Genomic DNA, 23,797 nt, shown 5'->3' with positions numbered 1-23,797 from the left:
ATTTCAGACTGGAAGAATATGGGAAAGTATCAGGATATAAAATTAATAAAGATAAAACTGAAATAATGCCTCTTTCTGAAGGTAATTATGATCAATGTAAAAGAGAAAGTCAGTTTAAATGGCAAAAAGAAGGCATGAAGTACTTAGGGGTTAAAGTAGATAATAAGTTAAATAATCTGTATAAACTAAATTATAAACCACTAATTAAAAAAATTGAGGAGGACTTGAAGAAATGGATGAATCTTCCAATTACATTGCTAGGGAGAGTGAACTGTATTAAGATGAATATTTTTCCGAGGTTACAGTATTTATTTCAAACACTGCCTATACCTTTACCAAATAATTTTTTTCAAGAATTGAATAAAATTGTGAGAAATTTTCTTTGGAAAGATAAAATGCCAAGAGTGTCTATGGAAAAATTAACATGGAAATTTGAATTAGGGGGACTGCAATTACCAAATTTTAAAAATTACTATCTGGCAGCACAAATTAGTTTTATTTCATCCTTTTATCAAGAGGGTGGAAAAACAGCATGGGTTAAAATTGAAATGGATAAAATAAAAGAACTATGCCCAGAAGAATTTATCTATAAATGAGAAGCGAAGCTATTAGTTAAGGATCAAGAGTCACCTTTGCTAAAACATTTAATTAATATATTGTTGAAAACAGTTAAAGCTAATGATAAAAGATTTTTTCTAACAGCTAAAACTCCATTAGTAAAAAATAGATTACTGCCGTTTGCTTGGAATAATCAAATATTACAAGTCTGGGAACAGAAGGGTATTAAACATATGGGAGATTGCCACGAAGGAAATAATTTTTTGACATTTTCTCAATTGAGAAACAAATATCAAATTCCAGGGAATAGTATTTTTTTCAATTATCAATTACAATCTTATTTAAGGGAAAAGTTAGGTAATTCAATGTTTTTATTTCAAATTAAAGGAATTGAATCCCTGATTCAGGGCAAGGGAACTAAAAAAATTATATCTTCAATGTATAAATTGTTACAAAAATCTAGTCCAAAGACAGGAATTCAAAAATCAAGACAAAGATGGGAAATAGATCTGAATATTAGCATTGATGAACCAAGTTGGGAAAGATTGTGTTTAGAAAGTATGAAAAATACTATTAATGTGAGATATAGTTTAGTACAATACAATTTTTTACATCAACTATATTTAACTCCGAAAAAATTAAACAATTTAAATCCAAATTTACCTGAAATTTGTTTTAGATGCAACCAGGATGTGGGTACTTTTTTACACTCCACATGGGCATGTCCTAAGGTAACTCCTTTTTGGAAAGACCTAAAAAGCTTTTTGGAACAATTGATGAATAAGACTATACCATTGGATTCAAGGTTGTTTTTATTGGGAGATACTAAAGGAATATTACCAAGATTAATTTTAGATAAATATCAGGAAAGATTTCTCAAAATAGCAATAGCAATAGCAAAAAAATGTGTGGCGGTCACTTGGAAAGATCACAATGAAATAAGAATTGCAAGATGGTATGCAGAAATGCGTAGTTGTATCCCATTAGAAAAAGCTACTTATAATCTGAGAGATAAATATGATTTATTTTTGAAACTTTGGAACCCATTCACTTTAAAACTAGGATTAAGAATTGGAAATATTTAATTTCAGGATTGTTTTGATACCCCTAAAAAGAATTTAATAAGAAATTAGCTGGAAGTGTTTCCTTCTTGTCTCCAGGTTCCCTTCTTTCTTCTTTCTTTCTTTCTTTCTTTCCTTTTTTAAATTTTTTTATTGCTTTATCTTTCTGCTTCTCCTTTTTCCTCTTTTTTCTAACTGGGGGGTGGGGGAGGGGGGTTGTGGGTGGGGAGATAATACAGAACAATACAGGTATAATCGAATTTAAATGTATAATCGAATTTATAATGTAGGTACCATCGCGTACTATGAGTTCATACATGTATTTGTTTTGTTAAAATTTAATTTTTTTTTTTTTTTTTAAAAAGAATGGGATAAACAAATCTCGAGGTATATTTGGCAGGGACAAAGACCAAGAATCAGATACCAGGGGTTACAACTGACCAAAAATAAAGGTGGGGTTGCACTCCCGTGCTTGAAAGACTATTATGCAGCTGCTCAGCTGAGAACATTAATTTATTGGTGCAACCCCGACTATTGTGCTAGATGGAAGGAGATTGAGATTGCTATAACAGAGGAATTTCCGATTCAGGCTGCAATCGGAGATAAGGAGTTAACAAATAAGTTAATTAATTTGGGAAACTCATGGATTCGATTATCACTTAAGGTATGGAATAAGGTCGTTACCCAAAATCATCTGAGGGATGCTGTGAAGGTTTTGAGATGGTGCACGTTTGATCCAGATTTTGTACCAAAAAGACAGGACACTATTTTTAAAAGATGGAGTTCTCAAGGTTTGACATCATATTGCACATTTTTACATAAGGGGTCTATGAACAGCTTTGAGAATCTGAAGAGGCAATTTGGTTTGAATAATGATGATTTCTATAGATACCTTCAAATTCGCCATTATATAGATCAAATACAAAAGGAATGTGCAGAAGTAAAATGGGATAATATTTTGTTAAATGTATTTATTGATGCTTACCATGGAGGCTCAAAACAGAAAACCATCTCAAAATTATACAAGGGTTTACGGCAGAGAAAAGGCAACTCACTGTATGTAAAACAGAAATGGGAAAGGGAAGGTAATCTGGTTCTAAAGGAAGAAACCTGGGAGAGCTTATGTGAGATACAATGGAAAACTTCAAGTTCAAATGTTTGGCGGGTGTTTTGCTGGAAAACCCTTATTAGGTTTTTTATTACACCAGTTCAAAAAAGGCATTACACAAATTCTTCTGCATGCTGGCGACAATGTGGGTGCCTTGAGGCAAACCATTTTCACATATTTTGGTCTTGTGCCGTCGCAGCTGCAGCTTGCCTGCAGTCCGTCTGTCTTGTGTGTTTTTTGTTGTTTTTGTATGAATTGTAGTTTTAATATGGTGTAGTGTTTGTATGTTATGTGGGGGGGAGGGGGGGGGGGGGGGGGAGGGAACGGGAACTGTAAAAAAAAATATTCTCTCTCCCGAACGGAGACACGAACTTGTTTCTGTGTCGTCTCTCCGTTCCCGTTGCGGCCTACCATCGGCCATGCACCTGGGACCACCTGGGGCTCTGGTTCGCAGAGCCCGCGGCCCGGACTCACCACCTGCGGCGCTGGCCGCCTTCGGATGCGGCGGGAGCGGCTGCGACTCGTCTCCGGAGGCTCCGGCGCGGGCCGCGTGGACGTCGGAAGCCCGCAGGCCCCTGGGTGGGGGCCGACATCGGGAGCTCCGGCAGCGGCAGAGTGTTCGCCCGTCCCGAATCGCGGGGCTTGGTTCGGCCCGCCGCGGACCTTTCACCGTCCGGCGCGGCCTGGAATAGGCCGTGGACCTTTCACCGCCCAGCGGGGGCTTCAATATCGGGAGCCACGACCGCCCCGACGTGGCAAGTTCAACAGCCTGACCACGGGAGAAGACGGCAGGGAAGAGAAAATACATTTTGGCCTTCCATCACAGTGAGAAGGGACTGGAGGAGACTCACTGTGATGGATGTTTCTTTTGTTTGGTGTTAGTGTATGATTGTATGTGTTATTGCATTTTTATTGATTATTCTTATTGGTCTTAGTGTTTCAACTGCGGGTAATGTTTCATTTCACTACACATTTATGTGTATGTGACAAATAAACGACTATTGACAGTGATCCCATTTTGGCAGGAGATTCATAAAGTTTTACAAAAAGTTTTTTATATGGATATTCCATTTAAATTTGAGTTTTTATATTTTGGTGCTTTACCAGTACAAAATGCTTCTATTAAAGATAAGTATCTTTTCCAGATCTTAAGTGCTGCCAGCAGGAAAGCTATTACTAGGAAGTGGTTGAAACCTGGAAAACCTAATGTGGATGACTGGATTAACATTGCATATGATATTTTTATAATGGAAAGGATAACTTTTGCTTTAAGATTGCAACAGGGAATATTTTTGAAAAGGTGGGAAAAATGGATGTTGTACATTATGCCCGTACGGCCATCATTTGTTTAAAGCGGATCTTTGTATCCTACTTCCGTGTCCTATCTCATTTTCCTTGATTTCATACCGCTCCAGAAGTAGTGATGAAATATTATAGAGGTATACCCCAAATGTTGGTTTTAGTTGTTTTTGTTTTTGTGTGTAGTTAAGTTTTGGATATGATCAAATGTCCAGTAAGTCATTACCCATCCTTGTAGTGCTTTCAATACCTGTGGTATGATTTATTTTGGGATATGCAGTATTTGTTAACTATGGAGGGTTTAAGGTGAATGAGAATGTGTATCATTGTGGAATGTATGGAACTGGAAAATAAAAATAAAAATAGAATTATAATTTTTTAAATTTTTTTTTAAAACTTCAATGCCAACTCTGTATTTCAAGGAGACTCAGATCCCTCTGAACAGCAAGGTTCTAATATCAAGATAGAGCTCTTAAGGATAGCGGAGTCAGGGGGTATGGGGAGAAGGCAGGAACGGGGTACTGATTGAGAATGATCAGCCATGATCATATTGAATGGTGGTGCTGGCTCGAAGGGCCGAATGGCCTACTCCTGCACCTATTATCTATTGTCTATCAACCATCCTCCTCATTCACCATAGCTTAGCACACATTTTCATACTGTCTCAGTTTCCTATCACATGATCAGTACGATTGGTCTACTGTAGGTATACAAAATAGTTGGATTTGATCCATGTGGCAGTGACTGCCACATGGATCAAATCCAACTATTTCGTACTCAGTTAAAAAAAATCATAGACCAACACCTATCTTTACACAGTGATCCACTGAGTCACCTTTTAGGAGCCTGGAGTAAAAGTGGTTTAATTTTGTAGTTTTTTGTTGCAGCCAAAGTAACAACAAATGAAAATCATGCATGCTCTTAATCTAAACAATAGTATATTTTTAAAAGCAAAACCTATAGGTACTTCCATATGCAATAAAGTTCAACATACTAGATCTTCAGACTGCAAAAATTATCTCTTTGGGATGGCAAATTATTACGAGACCACAAAGAGCAAAATATTTATATTTGGCAATATTAAAGGTATTGAATACAATACGAGCAGTTGCAAATAAATTAGGACGTGGTACATACATTTTAGATTGAAGTCAAATGATTTGGAATAAGCAGATATTAAAATTCACAGCAGATCATATAGAAAATGGGTTTAATATTAAATATAATAATTTCCACAATGTACTTGAAAAGGTGTGAACAGTTCTTTCACAACAAGTGTCATAAATTAAAGTCTCTAGTTTGTGCAATGTTTCTAGAAAATATACATTCTCTAAATGCATTACTATTTGAGTGCCACTTTTGCAAGCTTCCCTGCTAATCTTTAACATGCCCAGTAACTCAGAGGGCAAAACCTATTTTTCAAATAATGTAAATTTGCAGGCACAAACATGGAAGTACAATAGAAGTAATATTTGACCAACTTTAATACTCTTTTAGAATTATTATCAAAGCTCAAATGAAAATTTAAAATGTTTGTTGAATCTTTTAACAATCATTATAAATGATTACTATCATAGAACATAAACATATAGCACAGGAAGAGGCCCTTTGGCCATAAAACAAATTTCAACAGTCTGCACATGATCCATATTCCTCCATTCCCTGCATATTCATGTGCCCATCTAAAAGCCTCTAAAATACTACTATCATATCTGCCTCCACCACCACTCCTGGCAGGACGTGCCAGGCACATACCACCCTCTGTATAAAAACAACTTGTCCTGCACATCTCCTTTAAACTTTTCCCCTTTCATCTTACTGCTATGCTCTTGAATATTTGCTATTTCCATCCCTGGAAAAAGTATTCTTACTGTCTACGCTATCTATGCCTTTCAGAATTTTATATACTTCTATCATGTCACCTCGACCTCCGACATTCCAAAGAAAGCAATCCAAGTTCGTCCTACTTCATATATCCAATACTCTCCTCTAATCCAGGCAGCATTCTGGTAAACCTCTTTTGCACTCTCCCCAAAGCCTCCACATCCTTCTTGTAATGGGGCAACCAGAACTGTGCATGATACTCCAACTGAGGCCTAAGCAAAGTCCTATTAAGATGCAACATGACTTCCTGACTCTGACACTTATACTTAATGCCCCTATCCATAAAGGCAAGCATACCATATGCCTTCTTTACCACTATCTACTTGAGCCTCCGATTTGAGTGTTATGGACTTCGACCCCAATGTCCCTCTGTACATCAATGATATTTAGGGTCTTTCCATTAAGTGTATACTTTCCCCTTGCATTTCACCTCCCAAACTGCAACACCTCACAGTTGCTTGAAGTAACTCCATCTGCCTTTGCTCTGCAGATTTCTGTAGCTGATTTATATCCCACTTTATACTGATACATTTCCTCACAGGTCACAAGACAAGCTATCTTGAACATCGTCTGCAGATGTACTAAGTAATATATACCACAAAGAACATTGGTCTCAGCACAGATTCTTAGGAAGGTCTTAGGAAAAAGCATCACCGGCAAATGGTCCAGGACCAGCCACATCGAAGCAATGGCCAGGAAAGCACAACAAAGCCTCTACTTCATCAGAAGGCTTAGGAAGTTTGGCATGTCCCCAACATCTCTCACCAACTTCGACAGATGCGTCGCAGAAAGCATTTTATCAGGATGCATCATAACATGGTTTGAGAACAGCTCCATCCAAGACCACAAGAAATTGCAAAAAGTTGTGTTCGTAGCCCAGACCATCAGGCAAACCAACCTCCTTTCCATTGAAAGTAGACACAAAATGCTGGAGTAACTCAGCGGATCAGGCAGCATCTCGGGAGAGAAGGAACGGGTGACATTTCAGGTCGAGACCCTTCTTCAGACTGAAGAAGGGCCTCGACCTAAAACGTCAGATCAGTCTGAAGAAGTCTTGAGCCGAAACATCACCCATTCCTTCTCTCCCGAGATGCTGCCTGACCCGTTGAGCTACTGCAGCATTTTGTGTTTACCTTCGATTTATACCAGCATCTGCAGTTTTTTTCCCTACTCCCTTCCATTGACTTCATCTACACCACACCTCCTCAGCGTCACCGGCAAAATCGAGGACCAGTCTCACCCCAGTCACTCCCTCTTCTCCATTAGGTAAAAGATACAGAAGTCTAAAAACTCATATCTCCAAATTCAAGGAGAGTTTCTTCCCAGCTGTTATCAGCAACCGAACTGTCCTCTCACCAATTAGAGAGTGGTCCTGGTCTCCCATCTACTCCATTGGAGATCTTAGAATGATCTTTAATGGGACTTTACTGGATTTTATCTTGCACTAAATGTTATACCCTTTATCCTGTACCTATACATTGTGGACGGCTTGATTGTAATAACATTTAGGCTTTTCGCTGAGTGGATAGCATGCAACAAGCAGCTTTTCAGTGTACCTTGGTTCACATGTGAAGTGTGCGCATGTGTGGGACTCTCGGGCGGGCGAGGCCTGCGGAATCAGCGATAATTTCTAGATGCTTTGAAGATGTGTATTACAGAAATGAGTTGCTTAAAGCTTAAATAAAGTTTAAGTAAATTGGAATTCTCATTTGCCTCACAACAACGTGTTAATAATAAACTAAACTAAAGGTCCCCACGGAACTCCGCTGGTCTCAAACCTCCAGCCTGAATAACGCCCTGTCACCACAACCCTCGGTCTTCTATCAGCAAGTCAGTTCTGAAAGCATATGAATAAGTCATCATCAATTCCATGCATCTTAATCTTATGGATCAGCTCACCACGGGGGACATTTTCAAAAACCTTATTAAAATCCATGTAGACAACATCCATTAATCTCATCAATCACCTTTGTCACCGCCTCAAAAACCTCGATCCAATCAGTAAGGCATACTTTACGCATGTATCACGAAGAGAAAAACGTCAACTATGGAATGCAAGGTGCAATAAACATCACAAAGAATTCAGATGAGGTAAAGACTTGGAACATGGTTTCAGCAGCAGGTGAGCCGAGATAAGTGGTATGACGATGAATGGATACATTTTGTTTTGGAAATAATGGTTCAGAGCAACAAGTGCTTTTGATATACTCTAGTGATAGTTTTTGCTACACTAGGTCAAAGATACTAGCAAAATGCAAGACACATTGATCCTCCCGTAACTGCTCTATTGATGGACATCATCTAGCAATGTTTTCGACTATCTCCAGGTCTCTCAGGTCGGCCGACTTGGGGCTACTGACTATCCCGCGGTCTAGGCTTAAGCTCAGGAATGACTGCGGTTGCAGCTCCTAGACTGTGGAACAGCATCCCACTCCCCATCAGAACTGCCCCCTCCATCGACTCCTTTAAGTCCAGGCTCAAAACCTATTTCTACTCCCTAGCATTTGAGGCCCTCTGAGGGGGCACTGTGAACTGTTTATGTATGTGCTGTTATGTTTGTGAGCCATTGTATGTTCGTTCTTAGTACCTGAACTGATGTACAGCACTTTGGTCAACGTGGGTTGTTTTTAAATGTGCTATACAAATAAAATTGACTTGACTACAGCAAGCAGAGTTCAAGACCACTCCAGGTCACTGAAATTTGTTCTGTACCGCTAATCGTTTGAGAGCTACAAGTGGTCTACTTGTAAATTCCAGTGCAATGTATGTAGTTTCAAGTTTCTAGCTCAAGTCCTATTCTTCATGATAATGAGAAAGGGTCACAGGGTGCATCAACTTTATACATTAGAATATGCAGAGTCAAAAGACTAATGTTAATCAGTATGCAGTGCCAAATTTCTAAAAATAATTCAGGCAATTCCATGTATTCAAATTGCAAAGAGGACGCAGTAATAGGTAGGAGGAAGTTCTTCAATAATTAAAGTCATTCATAGTTACTCACAATTTGTTCCCAATAGGTAACCTGGCAGCCGTGATTACAAAATTCAAGGGAATTCAATGGGAGTCCCTGTTAATCAATTTGCCAACGTACCTTTAGTGAGCAGCAGCAACATTGGAAACATCATTTCAACAAAGTAACACTAAAGCGATTACATTACGTCCTATTGTAACAACTCGGGATTGCAGCACAAAGTGAGAATCAGGTTGCTTATGACTGCAAGTTCATGATCCCCTTCAAAATCTATCCTTTTGGATCTTTCCCACAAGACAGTATGGATACAATTATTTAAATTCACAGCACATTGCTACATTAAAGCCACAGGCATTGTCAACTCCAAGACATCTCTTTTGGCAAAAAGAAGACACCAAATACAAGCAGATTCATCACATTTGCAGGAATCTCAATGGGGCAGAAATCCACTGGCAGCATTTAGTGGTGCCATAATTAGTTATTGGTGTTCCACAACTTATTGGTTTCAATATCGAGATCACCAAGATGATGATTGTGATTGTTATATGGATATGGGATAATGGTGTCTTAATGCAGTGCCCTCTGTTCTTAGAAGATGGAAATACGGATCATCAGAACATAGAAAACTTGATTGTATGTTTGTGACATAAATCATCAAATGGCAGCATGCAGATGAGGAAGGAGTAGATATGGTAGCGCAAGTGCACAGTTGAAAAAAATACTTCAAAGTCTAGGCAAGTTAGAGTTTGAAAGTTTCGGTTGATCTGGGGAAAATTAAAGGAAATGCTAGGAGGAGGCAGGAGAAAAAGAGAATTGTAGAAGAACAAGGAATGGAACAATGTCAATTTCAAGGAGGAAAAGGCACAAGACATGGTTCTATTCACAACCCTAAATCTATGATATTAGTTATTCTAATGACATCCAGAAGTCTGGCATACACTTAATTTTTCTGACATTAAAACTGCTGCTTGTTTTGCAACAGGCTGAAAAGAACATGAATGTATAATGTTTTCATATCAGTAATATCCAATGTGCAGTCTTTTTAACAGACTAATATTTTAAAGTACTTTTTTGGTGCTCTTTGATACTGCTTGAGAGCTTTGTCAAATATTTGTCCAAACATTTGCAATCATGCAATTTTAATCCACTCTTTTCAAGAACATAATTAAGTTCATAAGACATAGGAGCAGAATTAGGCCATTCGACCCATCCAGTCTACTCCACAATTCAATCATGGATGAACTATATTTTCCTCTCAATTCCACTCGCCTGCCTTCTCTCCGTAAACCTTGACACCCTTACTAATCAAGAACCTATCGATATACCTTTAAAAATACCCAAGAGTTGGCGTCCACAGCCATCTATGGCAATGAATTCCACAGGTTCATCACTCTGACTAAATAATTCCTCCTCACCTCCCTTCTGAAGGTTTGTCCTTTTATTTCGAGGCTGTACCCTCTGGAGACTGAGCTTCAAATTCCTTGGCATTAACATCTCAGCACGTGGATGTAATCATGAAGAAACCTGGCAGCACCTCTACGTTCTAAGAGGTTCAAACTGTACTTGTGCATAGCAATTGAATTTACTTGAATATCTGATACAACAGAAAACCTCCCAGTCAAGCACCAAAGACCCAAACATACCAGATTAAGAGTCTTACAGTATCTAAACGAACAGGTCTCTTCTCTGAAGAAGGGTCTCGACCCGAAACATCACCCATTCCTTCTCTCCCGAGATGCTGCCTGACCTGCTGAGTTACTCCAGCATTTTGTGAATAAATACCTTCGATTTGTACCAGCATCTGCAGTTATCTTCTTATAATACTTAACAGTGCAGGCTTCTTATCACATTGGAGTACTATACCATTAAATTGAGTTTTCTTTGCCCTTTTCTATGGCTTCAAGATGAGAGGAAGTCCAACAATTGCATTGGTTCCCTAATCACTCATGTGTGCTGAAATAAACACTTGAAATAATAACTGACTTTTTAAAGCAGTCAAGCAGAAAAATGCCATAGAAAACCACTTTGTTGTTAATATTTAATGCAATTTCCATTTGTACCACAATAATGTTTCATGGAGAACAGATTAAAATATCTGTCTGAAAACTGTATACACCATGCCCTTTCAATCCTTGTGTTTGCTAACATTTATTTACTTCATTAAGAAAAATTGGAATTAAAGTTTATAATTTCCTTCCTGATCTTACATCTCCCTAAATATGCAATTTCTCCAAGAACTCTAGTTGTTGGTCTATCCCCAATTTCTTTCACTCACTGTTGCCTATATTGCAACCACGTCAGTCAAGATCTGGAATTCACTCCCTGAAAATCTTTAGTCCCTCAAACGTCTTTAGATACTCCTCAAAACATAGCTCTTTAATCAACCTTAGGCTTGCCTGCCACAATATCCCCTTTTGTGATTCACTGTCTCTGCTGTATACAACATTTAAAAAACATTATTCTTTTTTCGTAAAGAATATTTGATACTGCATGATCGTATTATTTATTAAGTATTGGGTTACAACTTCCCTAATAATTGACAAGCTTCCATGTCAGACTAATAGCCTGCAGTTCTTTTTTTCTATCCCTTTCTTCTTGAACAATGAAATTATATTTGTGATACATTTGTGTATACCAATCTGCCAGGACCTTGACAGAACCAAGGGAATTGATAATCTATACATCAGCCATTTCTGCAGGCACTCCTTTTAGAATAACTGGGTAGAGACCACCAGATCCCCAGGGATTGGTCAGTGCTTTACCCCATTAACATTTTCAATAACTGTAATTATTTTAAAAATCTCACTCTGATCCGACTATTGGTTACCAACTTTTAGTATGCTTTCACTGATCCCTGTGAAGACCGATGGAAAATATTTGTTTAAAGTTCCTGTCATTTCCTGTTCCCTATCCCAGCTTTTAAGAATCGTTCTTACTTTTCCTTTTGTCACATTTGCAGTTGTTTTATTTCTCGCTAGTTTACTTGCTTTTTCTTGAACTGTTTTTCTTCGTAACTTAAAAAAATTTCCCCAACCTGGAAGCCAACAATTCAATTTTATAAATACCTTCTTTCAATCTCTTAACTTTCATCTTTAACGTTTCCCCATTGTGTTTAAGTCCCGAACCTCACTGCAATGAAGAACAATTATGGATAAATAAAAATACACTAAACTGACAGTAATCTTGCCATATATAGAAATGCAATATTCTTGTACACTATAGCTCATTTATTCTTTTAGAGCCTTAATTTGACTATGAAAGATCATCTAATAAGAAAAAACTCAGAAAACAAACTCTCAAATCAAGTATTACTTGAATAACCTGACACTGATATTGGCCTGAAATACACATTTCCAGATTAACTTTCTTGCCCATCAGATTATTTTAGCAGGAACTAGGCAACTGTTGACAACCTCCTCAATAGCCTGGGGGGAGGAAGATGTACAAGTGAGCTTTTTAAAGATGATTAGGTTCCAAAAAACATAGAAATAGATAGAATGGTAGATAGAAAAGATGGTAATGACAAAGATGCAATGGCATATGCTGGCTGAAAGCACAGGTTCCATTAAACCTATCGATTCAACCAGCAAAAATAGTGGATGATAGGACTCTGGTAATGCTTGCGGCAATGGTGAACGCTGATAAACCAGCCTTCACCAGATCATAGATCATAATCATAAACGATCATAAATGGCAAGGTTTCAGCTGTCGAAATGGAGGTGTAATAAAAATTATGAGGGTCCATCCAAATAAGTGTAGTGAGTAGTCGAAGTCTTGAGCAACAGCAAAAATAGCTGTCAGTCCTATATCTGATAAAAATAAAGGCAAAGCAATTGCAGAGCAAAGGATCATTAGTACCAATACCATGGCATGTGACAAATTATTTTTGTGTTGTAATTTGGGCCTTCTAGGCAACTTTCTATGCAGATTGCTACAGTTAATGTGCATGTAATACAAGCAGTAGGACGCATATAGTATCTCAATTTTAATTACCAAAGGATTTGAGAACAAGAGTAAAGATATTTTATTGCAATTTTGCAGATCCTCAGTGAGACTATGTGGGACCTGATCTCTCAAGATAAGCAAAGGCCTATCTGTGAAAGAGGGAGCACAACAAAGATTCCCTGATTGATTCCTCGGATGGGTCTTTGTCCTTTGTTGGAGAGATTAAATTGGCGAATACTTCCTTGAGTTTAAGAGAATGAGGGATGATCTTGGAAACATGAAATGCAAATTACAGACTGGATGCAAGGATGATGTTTCTCCTGGATGGCATATCTGGAACCAAGGGTCACAGTGTCAAAATAAGGGATTAACTATTCAGGATAGAAATGAAAAGAAATTCCTTCACCTGGTGGATTGCGAATCTTTGGAACTTTCTACCCAATGTGGCTCTGGAGGCCTAGACAGAACGTACAGTCAAGACACCATCCAGAGATCTATTGATTTGTGCAGGAAACAGAAGATATGGGGATAGTACAGCAAAGCAAAGGGCCAAAATTCTTTAGTTGACCATGCAAAACACTGATGATCACACCACCAGCAAAACAATGAGCTTAAACCTCAGCCACAATCTCACTGGAGTAACAATGAAGGGCCAAATAACCTGTTCCTGCTTTTATTTCTTGCGTTGCCATGTTGCAAGGCCAAACATGGCCAGTGCATGGCCAGTGATGAGAGCTACAGAGTTGCTGTAGCTGTTCAGTAAGTACATACTGCACAATATATGGCCTTTTCTGAAAAAGCACGTGCTGGGTGAACCGGCTCGCCTCCTACAGAAAATCAGTTTTATTGGATTCAGACCCATTGCTGGGGTGAACACAGTAAAACAACTTTAAGATATAGTCTTTAGACTTTAAGAGATACAGCACGTATATAGGCACTTCGGCCCACCGAGTCCACGCTGACCAGCAATCTCCCCCCCCCCCCCCCCCCCCCCCATACACTGACACTATCCTACACACCAAGGATCAATTTTACCAGAACCAATTAAACTACAAACCTGCACATCTTTGGAGTGTGGGAGGAAACTAGAGCACCTAGAGAAAACTCAAGCGGTCACAGGGAGAATGTACAAACTCCTTACCGACAGCACCGGTAGTCATGATCGAACCCGGATCTCTGGTACTGTAAGGGAGCAAGTCTTCTGCGACGCTCCTATGCCACTCTAAAATCATAGAGTTGCAGAACCAGAGTTGTATACAAACAGACACTTTGGTTCACCACGGCTATGTTGACAATCATACACAGGCATGAAATCACATTTGCCCGAATTAATTTCATATTCCTCTATGCCGTGCTAATTCAAATACCAAGGAAAACAACAAAGTGCTGTATTCCTCCAGCACTTTGTTGTTTGATCAAGATTCCAGCATCTGTAATCTCTTGAGACTTCATTCACGTATGTCCCCAGACACCTTTTAAATTTTGTTATTTTTCCTGCCTTCACCACCGCCTCTGGCAGCTCATTCCAGATACCAACTGCTGTGTGGAAAAATGTATCCCTCAGATCTTCCTTAAACTTTCTCCCTCTCATCTTATATTTATATCCTCTACTTTTACACACCTCTAACCATGGGAAACATATCTGGTTATCAATCATATATATGCCTCTCATATGATATATATCATATCGACTTTCAGCCCCTTTTGTTCCAACAAAAACAGACACAGCCTATCCAATTTATCTTTATAACTCAAGCACTCCAACCCATCTTGTGAATATTTTCTGCACCCTCCATTGCTTAATCACATCTTACCAGTAGCGTAGCAACTCCAAGTGTGGCCGAATCAATGTTTTGGACAACTTTAACATCATGTTCCACCCTCATGCTTAATGCCTCGGCCAACAAAGAGAAGCACGCCATACACTGTGTTCACCATCCTTTCTACCCTTGTTGCTGTCAGGGAATTCTATACTTGTACCCCCATGTCTCTCTGTAACACATCCGCAGGGAGTGTTGCCTGCTTTCTCAGTCAATCTAGATACCGTTCTAATCTTCGACAATCTTGTTCACTCTCCACTATACCATCCATTTTGGTGTCAGCTGCTGACTTACTAATCATGCCACTAGCATGTTCATCTAAACTCCCATTAAAGATGACGAACTACAGTGGACCCTGCACTGATCCCTGCAGCACAACACTGGGCACAGGCCACCAATCTAAAAAAAAAACAGCACTCCTGCTCCACACACTACCTCCAATTTTATATTCAATTTGCTAATTTACCCTAGATCCCATGTATTCTAACCTTCCAGACCAGCCGCTATGCAGGGCCATGGCCAAGACCATGTAGGCAAACGCTACCACCCAACCGTAAAGAACACCTGTTCAAGAACAACCAATTTTTGAGACACGCACAAAACCACACTGATTATTCCTAATTAGTGCTTGCTATTTCACAGAACAAATCAAACCTGGTTCGCAGAATCTCTCCCACTTTCCCACCATGAAGTTTGGCTCACCAGCCTGGCCTGTAGTTTTGGGGCCTTTTCCTGCTTCCCTCTTAAATAAAGGCATATTATAGACACTCCAGTCTTCTGGCACATCACATATGGTTAAAAAAGTTATAAATATTTCTGCCAAGACCCCAGCAAACCCCTCCCTTGCTTCCTATAAAATCTTATATCATGGAAAGTTTATGTTAAGGTATTTAACTGTTAAAAGATTTACTGAAAAAAAAATTACCATCTAATTGTATAGATAAATTGTTCACTGATACCATATACAAGAGCTACCAGGTTTTGAAACTGTTTCCAAAGTCCAAGTACAGTTATCCATAAAGGCCCGTTGTCCTGATGACGTTGCAGGATCGACCTGGCCAAGCGATATTGTAGGCGTTCTCCACCACTGCTCCACCTCTCCGTGCCGCTCAGGCCCTGGCCCGTGTAATCAGTCTTCTGGAATGGTGCCTAATCCAGGCAACCTCCAGGCTGCTGCAGGGTCTCCAGCCCTTGCCTTGGTCAGATTGGCCAGCAAAGTGTCGTCCCTCTCCTTGCCCGGCCACCATTCAGCCTTGTGTCAGTAAATCTTGACATCGCAAAATGTAAGACCCCGGTTCCTCTTACCTACCTGACCTTTGCTCTTGTGTCCGCCGTCTCTGACGCCGTCAACCCTGCTCTCCAAATCTCTGGTCCTCAGGGACAAGCAGGGGTTTCCCTCTGCAGAGCGGATTTCCCGGCTCCATGGCCTGCTGCCGGGGGATAGCTGGGGCACGAAAGTCTTCTGAATTTTGCAATGCTTCTGAATTATTTCCAAACATCGTAAAAATCAAATATTTTTGAATGTTTGGAAGCTGCTTAAACTAGAAAGTATGGCTTAGCAGAGGTGCCAACATTTCTCCAATTGTTGGCCCTGCTGGTACTGAGATTTGGAATGCCGTTTCAGCAAGTTTCTGTGGGGAAACTGCAAACACAATTGCTTCATTCGTTTTGAGCACCTTCTGTCTCCTTTCTCTGTTCTTTCTCTGTTCGTTTACTTATTTACTTATTTATCTATTTATTCATTTCCCTATGTTCTCTAAATCTCTGTAAAGCGTCTTTGTATATGAAAAGCGCTATATAAATAAAATGCATTATTATTATTATTATATTGCACTACTGACCAAATTTCTAGGTGAATGATCAAGACTCCACTCATTCATTTCCTTCAGTTTCATAATGCTGGCCACACTGGCCACACTGAAGCCATCAAAACAGGACCCAAGAAAGTGTAATTGAAGCCCTCACCCCAACAATCCACTTTTGCACAATATGGATATAATTTACTGCCACTTCTGTACAGTATTTGTGGAGTCTGATGGAGAAAAATAAATGTAAATAAATACCAGTGGTTTCCATTTGCCCTTCCTCCTGCCTCCGCATAACTCAATCCACACCATCAAATCCCACTACAAACTTCCATACCAAAAGGTGATTGCTAGTTGGTGCAGACTCGGTCGAAGGGCCTGTTTCCACGCTGTATCCCTAAACTAAACAATATATTCACAGACCACAAAAGCATTTTCTTCAGTTGTATGAGCAAGCCAACCATGATCACACCACCAATTATGACGGCCGCAATTTCAGAATTGGATAATATCACCACTGGCAGAGTAGTCTGAAAAAATAGGCTTCAAAATAAAACTGTAAAGCATTGGAGATATATCCTAAAACCTCCAGAACATTCAAAAGAACTTCATAGCTAAGAAATTACTTTTTAAAATGAAGGCACTCATGTAGTCAAATAAGGCAACCAATTTACAAAGAGAGGTCCAAGAACAGACTTGTTATTCAATTTCGGCCAACGATTGGTATGATAAATATTACATCTACTTACAAAATCAAATCAAATAGGGTCTTATCCAAAAGGTAGTAAAATAATCCATTAATACTACATTGTGATGTCAATCTGAATTAGTGTTCCATCTTTAAACACGAGAAAGCTGGCAGCAATGCCCAACTAATAGACAGAAAGAGTTACTATTGTTTCACTGTTAATTTATAAACTGACAATAATAATGAAGTGATGCTGAGAAACTTTAAGCTGACCAACTAGAACTGAAAGATCCTGCGTGTATTCTCATTTGTGGACACGTGGAACGGTAAGATGCAAGTTTGATCCATATTGCACCCCTTACTGAATTTCTGATGTTACAAGAGAGATGTTGAATAGAAGCCAGAATCAATCACACTTGAAAGAAAGGAAAGGGGAAAAAACAAGTTATCTGGGCCACTGCACTACATCTCCTAGCAACTGAAATATAGCGACAGAACAATGAGAAGGCTGACTCAAAAAAGTGAAAGACTTTCTCATATTTAATCCATCTTTAGTACTTAATAAAAACACCAAGAACAAAATGTACATATTTCATACAGTCAGGGACAAATTGATACAAAAGTATTAATTTGCAAATCTTTATACTGCTAATTTCCTAAAAATGACTTTAAACATAAACATTTAAATTGTCTTACTCCTAGTGCTATTTTAGCTCAAGTGGTAACATTCTTGCCAAAGTACAAGATTGCAGTATCATCTCACCCTTCACTAATTAACAATAACTGCCGAACCAACTAAATGCATTCTATATATATTTTACAAAATGTTGGATACCATTTAAAGAGAATGTTTATCGATGCTAGAATAGACACCAGAAAAACTAGAACTAAATAGAGCTCTTAAGGATAGCAGAGTCAGGGGGTATGGGGAGAAGGCAGGAACAGGGTACTGATTGAGAATGATCAGCCATGATCACATTGAACGCTGGTGCTGGCTCGATGGGCCGAATGGCCTACTCCTGCACCTATTGTCTAACTCTGAAAACTCAAATTAAAGAAGTGCTAAATTATCCAAATGAATCTTCAGTTCAGAAGGCATAGGATGAGCCACAAAATTCTGGAATAACTCAGCGGGACAGGCAACATCTCTGCAGAGTAGGAATGGGTGACGTTTCGGGTCGAGACCCTTCTTCAGACACTGGAGTGCCAAGGAGTCTGAAGAAGGGTCTCGATCCAAAGCGTCACCCATTCCTTCTCTCCAGGGATGCTGTCTGTCCAACTCAGCAATTCCAGCATTTTGTGTCTATCTTCGGTAAACCAGCATCTGCAGTCCCTTCCTAAGCATAAGATTCACCGAGGCAGATAAGAAAATGCAAACCAAATCGAAGGTCTGATTGGGGCTAATAGAGATACAGAAAAATGTAATGCATTAAAAAAAATCAACACTATATCAAGAGGACTATCAGATTAACACGATAAAGGAGTCAAAGAGGGAGTACATTAGGCGCAACAACAGCAACAATTAAATACACAATTCAGTTATTTTAAGCAAATTAGACCATAATGCTGTAAAAACTAATGTACACAGAGAAACCATAGTACGGTTCTGGTTATGTGGTTCAATAACCTTGAAACCCACGGTAATGGTTCTCAGGCTTCTGAACCTTCTTGATAGTGCAAAAAGAGCGTGTGGCCAGGCATCGCAGCTGCTGACTTCCCCACCATCAAAGGGATCTCCGGGAAGCATTGCCACTTTTATTCATGTTTAATCCATCTTTGGTATTTAATAAAAATACCAAGAACAATATGTAAATATTATTCATACAGTCAGGAACAACTTGATACAAAAGTATACAAAAGGGCGGCACGGTAGCGCAGCGGTAGAGTTGCTGCTTTACAGCGAATGCAGCGCCGGAGACTCAGGTTCGATCCTGACTACGGGTGCTGCACTGTAAGGAGTTTGTACGTTCTCCCCGTGACCTGCGTGGGTTTTCTCCGAGATCTTCGGTTTCCTCCCACACTCCAAAGACGTACAGGTATGTAGGTTAATTGGCTGGGTAAATGTAAAAATTGTCCCTAGTGGGTGTAGGATAATGTTAATGTGCGGGGATCACTGGGCGGCACGGACTTGGAGGGCCGAAAAGGCCTGTTTCCGGCTGTATATATATATGATATGATATTTATTTATAAATCTTTATACAAGTTTTCCCAAACAAGACTTTAAACATACATTTATGTTGCCTTATCCTTAGTGTTATTTCAGCTCAAGTGGTAAATTTTTGGCAAAGTTCATCAAAGTTCGTCAATGCTTCCTGTAGATTCCTTTGATGGTAGTGAGGTCAGTATCTGCGATGGACAGGATATTGGCCACCACTTTCCGTCATCTTGAGCATTCAAATTTCCAAAACAGGCCTTGACTCTCTCCACCGCTGTCCCTACGAAGACAAGTTCATGGACCCTCAGCTTTCCCTTCTTGAAGTCAACGAGCAAGTCGACTTGATCTTGCTAACGTGGAGAGAAAGATTGTTGATCTGGCAACACACAAGCACACTTTCCATCTCCTTCCTGTACTCTGACTCGTCCTTATCCTTATTTGTCCAAAGACAGTGGTATTGTTGGTGAAGTTAATGATGGCGTTAGAACTGTGTCAGGCTGCACAGTAATGTATAGTAGAGCATGGGACTATGCAACACAGTGGCACCGCTGTGATACGATACGATCAAATTTTATTTATCCCAGGCGGGAAAGTGATCTGCCAATAGTCATAAAATACAAGATACTTGAAACATGAAATTAAAGTGACAAGTGGAAGGTATTTGGGATGTGCAAAGATTTGGGGAGGGGTGGATAGAGGAGTCCGTTTAGCCCACGACAGAAGGGGGAGGAGTTGTACAGTTTGATATAAAAAAAGATCTCCTGTGGCATTCTGTACCTCATCTTGGTGGAATGAGTCTGTTGCTGAAGGTACTCCTCAGGTTGACCAGTGTGTCATGGAGGGGGTGCACTGTATTGTCCAAGGTGCCCCGCAGTTGAGGACCATCCTCCCCTCCAAGACCACTTCCCATGAATTCAACTCCCCCCCCCCCAGGACGGAGCCAGCCTTCCTGATGAGCTTGATGATCCTGTTGGCGCCCGCAGCCTTCGCCCTGCTGCCCAGCACATGACAGTGAAGAAGATGGCACTGGCTTCGGGAGAAAGGGTGACGAGATGACAGGCGTTGAGGTCCCAGTTGCTGTGAATCCTGGGCGCGGTGGTGCAAAGGATGTTTGGCGTCCAATGGGGCCTTGCACACCAGCCTATGAGTGAAGAACTCTCTGCGAAGCTTGGCGGGTGCGATACCTGCGAGCACTGGCAGGAGATCCGTCGGAGTAGGGCGTAGGCAGCCAGTGATGATCCGCATGGTGTCGTTGAGGGTGGCGTCTAGCTTGCTGGTATGAGCGCTGCGGCACCATGCTGGGGAGGCATACTCAGCGGCGCTGTACACGAGTGCAAGAGCACTGGCTCGAAGAGTAGATGTCCTGGCACCCCATGACGATCCGGCCAAGCATCGCAGGAGGTTGTTCCATGCCGAGACTTTAGCACGGAGAGCTTCAAGGTGTTGCTTGTAGGGCAGCTGCCGATCTAGTTTCACCCCGAGATATGTAGGAAATGGGATATAGGGTAGGGATGAATCATCGAGGGTGACGGTTAGCTGGCGTTGAGCTTCATTGTTGTTCAGGTGGGCGTTGAACTTCCTTGTTGTTCAGGTGGGCATTGAGCTTCCTTGTTGTTCAGGTTCATGTTGTCGACCTCCTCGTGGTGAGCCCTGTCAACTGACCCCAGTCAGGCGAACGACAACAAACAGAGACAGCAGAAGCAGAAAAATCTGTGCCCCTAATTATTTTCTACACCTTTTCAAAATCACCCTCTCCGTGGTCTCCTACGTTCCAAGGAATAAAACCCGATCCTGCCCAACCTCTCCCTTTCACTCAGTCCCTTGAATCTTGGCAACATCCTTGCTCAACTTCTCACACGCTCTCCAGCTTAATGGCATCTTTCCTGTGGCAGTGAGACCAAAACAGAACACAACTGACAAACTCATTGCACTCATTGTGTATATGAGCCATTGCTGTAAGTCACCTTCGAAAACAGTATTTTCACCTCACTGATTTTGTTTCTGTTCTAGGATAAAGCAGACTGCTTACAACCTTTAGGGTCATATTTGACCGAGAGACGTTTTCAATCCTAATGCCATATCATCACCAAACCTGCTTTAGTCCACCTCCATACCATCACTTCATTCCACCTTTGTCCCAGTTTATGTACTGCTTAGACCATCAACTTCTGCTTCTTCACATTTGGACAATATTTCAGCACACCCCTGATCACTTTCTATAATCCATTCCCTATAAACTTGAATGATTAGAATTGTCAACTGAAGTAACTTACTGAAATCATTGTGCAATCAGATATTAAGGTTTTAAAATGTTCCTGTTTTTTTAAATTTCTTAACCTACATTTTACATTAAATGTTTGGACCTCTGCCCTAAGTCATAGTCTTTTTTCCAGGTTCGGTTAAGCTAAAACTAAAGGGCAGAGATTTAAAATATACAAACAAGGAACTGTAGATGCTGCTTTACAAAAGGAGATAGAGAGATGAAGGAAGCTGGAAGAGAGGAATAGTTTGAAGAATTGCAAATTGTGAAGCTTGATGAAGGGATTTAGTTGGAAGGGGACAAGAGAAATAGGTCGAGTATGGGTAGGGTACAGGAGGAAAGGGCAAAAGGGCAATTATCCAAGATTGGAGAATCAGAGACCCAAGTGGCAACTTTTTCCCCACAAAGGGCAGTAGGTAAATGAAACCAGCTAACAGAGGACGCTGTACAGCCAGGTACAAATGCAATGTTAGAGATGGTCAACGGCATTACAATGAAAGACAATTGGACAGGTACATGGATGGCGAAGGTTTAAAACAATATGATCGGCAAATGGGAGCAGCTCAGTTCGACTTCATCAACATGGACAAGTTTTGGCCAAAGGGCCAGTTTCTGTGTTGTATAATACTATGGCTCTAATAATCTTCCATTTAGTACAAAATCATTCCTATATTGCAATTTAGAATATTTATTTCTAGGCAAATCCCTAGAAAAAGAAACAATGCTCCAGAGGGCAGAACTATATTCAGAAAGTTATATCCTTACATCCAATACAGGAAAACTCAATAATTTAATTTAAAAATGTCAATTCACATTTTTCCAATGGGCGAGACCAAACCAATTTATATTCGACAGCCCAGCACTGAGACGAACGAAATTTCATGCTCGTCATATTTAACTTAACCCTTTGTGCGTTTATAACTTTTAATTGCCAATTACCAAAATGTCCAACAACAAATTGTCTTGCTAAAGGAAACATTTATTTCATTGTTCTAAATGTACCTCATTCACCCAGGTCCATCTCTTTTCTATTCACCTGTAAGCGCAACGCAATTCATGTGTTAACATTTCAGACATTTCTGGTTTCACTTTAATGGTGCCAGGAGGAGCCGTAACTTTCCAAAATAACCAATGCAAACATGGGTGTACACTCCACCCCATCTAGGACTCCTAACATTTGCTTGTTCACGTACCACTCACGGACAAATCGGCTGATATGTTTCTCCGTTATGACTCTTAAAACATAAAGATATTAAAAAAACATACAGACTGAAGTTCAGATTAACTGTCCCCGATTGCCTCCCACAAGTGACTGAATAACTTGCATTTATGCCCTTGTTATTGGGCATTGGCCCATTGCACTAATCGCGTATATGATGTGTTCTGGACTTGCAGACTAGCTGCTTCCCACCTTCCTTTATAAATCACTTTACCTGCATCGCTTTCCTTCGCCCTTCCCCATCGCTGTAAATATTAACACCACGCTGCGCGCGCACCACCTCCACCTCCTCCCACTGTACTTTGACCACGCACTCCCAAAGTGAAGCAACCCGCAGCTCGTCGTCGTTTAAGTTCGACGATGACAGCTCAACCCGAGGAAGCATCAGACTCCGTACCTTGGCATTCGAGGAGCCGCTCCTCCTGGCCGACCGCTGCCGGCGTTGCTATTCGCCCCTCGCTAGCCGTGCCACGCCGCTACCGTAACTCCCATGGTGAGGCTTGGCAGCAGGTGTGCAACGTCACTCCTCCCCCACCCTCCCGTCTCTCGCAACCCCTCGCTCCCATCATCGCCCGGGAGCGCGCGGCTCCTCCCAACCGCCGGCGCCCGCGCCGAGGCGCATGCGTGCGGGGGGGTGGCGCGGCTGCGCCTAATGGTAGGTGTGAGGGCCATCGAGGGAGCGGTGATATTGTAGCACCTTGACTCCGACGCAAGCTCTTGCTGCGCAGTGCATCGTGTCTGGCGAGTAAATGTGTTAAAGCTTGCTGTTTGGTTGTTTCTTTCTAACAGGCAGTCATCGTCAAAAATGTGTACGCGGAGTTGCGATACGCATAGTAATATCCCACACATGGGAGTGAAGTGAATAAGTTGTTCATTAACTTTCTTCTGCCCAGTAGTTCTGTTCTTGCTCTAATTATTTTTTTGGCATAACCAAAATAAAGAATTTCCAGACTGGAATATTTATTTTGTTGCTCAGTGCATTGTAATATCTCTGTAATACATAATTTCATTGTAATACATATTT

At 40.5% G+C, this 23,797-nt stretch overlaps 1 protein-coding gene across 5 annotated transcripts in view; it reads right to left on the bottom strand.

The window, feature by feature from the left end:
* The window catches only part of LOC144604443 (tyrosine-protein phosphatase non-receptor type 3-like), a 145,610-nt gene extending 122,318 nt beyond the window's left edge, over positions 1-23,292 (bottom strand). The window contains exons 1-2 of one of the 5 annotated variants that reach the window (XM_078418867.1): positions 23,171-23,292; positions 11,947-12,010 (exon numbers count right to left, since the gene is read on the bottom strand). In XM_078418867.1, the coding sequence (XP_078274993.1) occupies positions 11,947-11,971 (25 nt within the window). In that variant the 5' untranslated portion in view covers positions 11,972-12,010; positions 23,171-23,292. Of the gene's footprint in view, positions 1-11,946; positions 12,011-17,200; positions 17,256-22,987; positions 23,056-23,170 lie in introns of those variants that run through there. The other 4 variants (XM_078418877.1, XM_078418886.1, XM_078418894.1 and 1 more) reach the window with 4 other exon arrangements.
* Between the last annotated feature and the right edge of the window lie 505 nt (positions 23,293-23,797).

Source organism: Rhinoraja longicauda, chromosome 2, assembly GCF_053455715.1.
Source record: "Rhinoraja longicauda isolate Sanriku21f chromosome 2, sRhiLon1.1, whole genome shotgun sequence".
Classification (NCBI taxonomy): Eukaryota; Metazoa; Chordata; class Chondrichthyes; order Rajiformes; family Arhynchobatidae; genus Rhinoraja; species Rhinoraja longicauda.
Note: the sequence above shows the minus strand (reverse complement) of the source record. Positions and strands in the feature narration are given on the sequence as shown.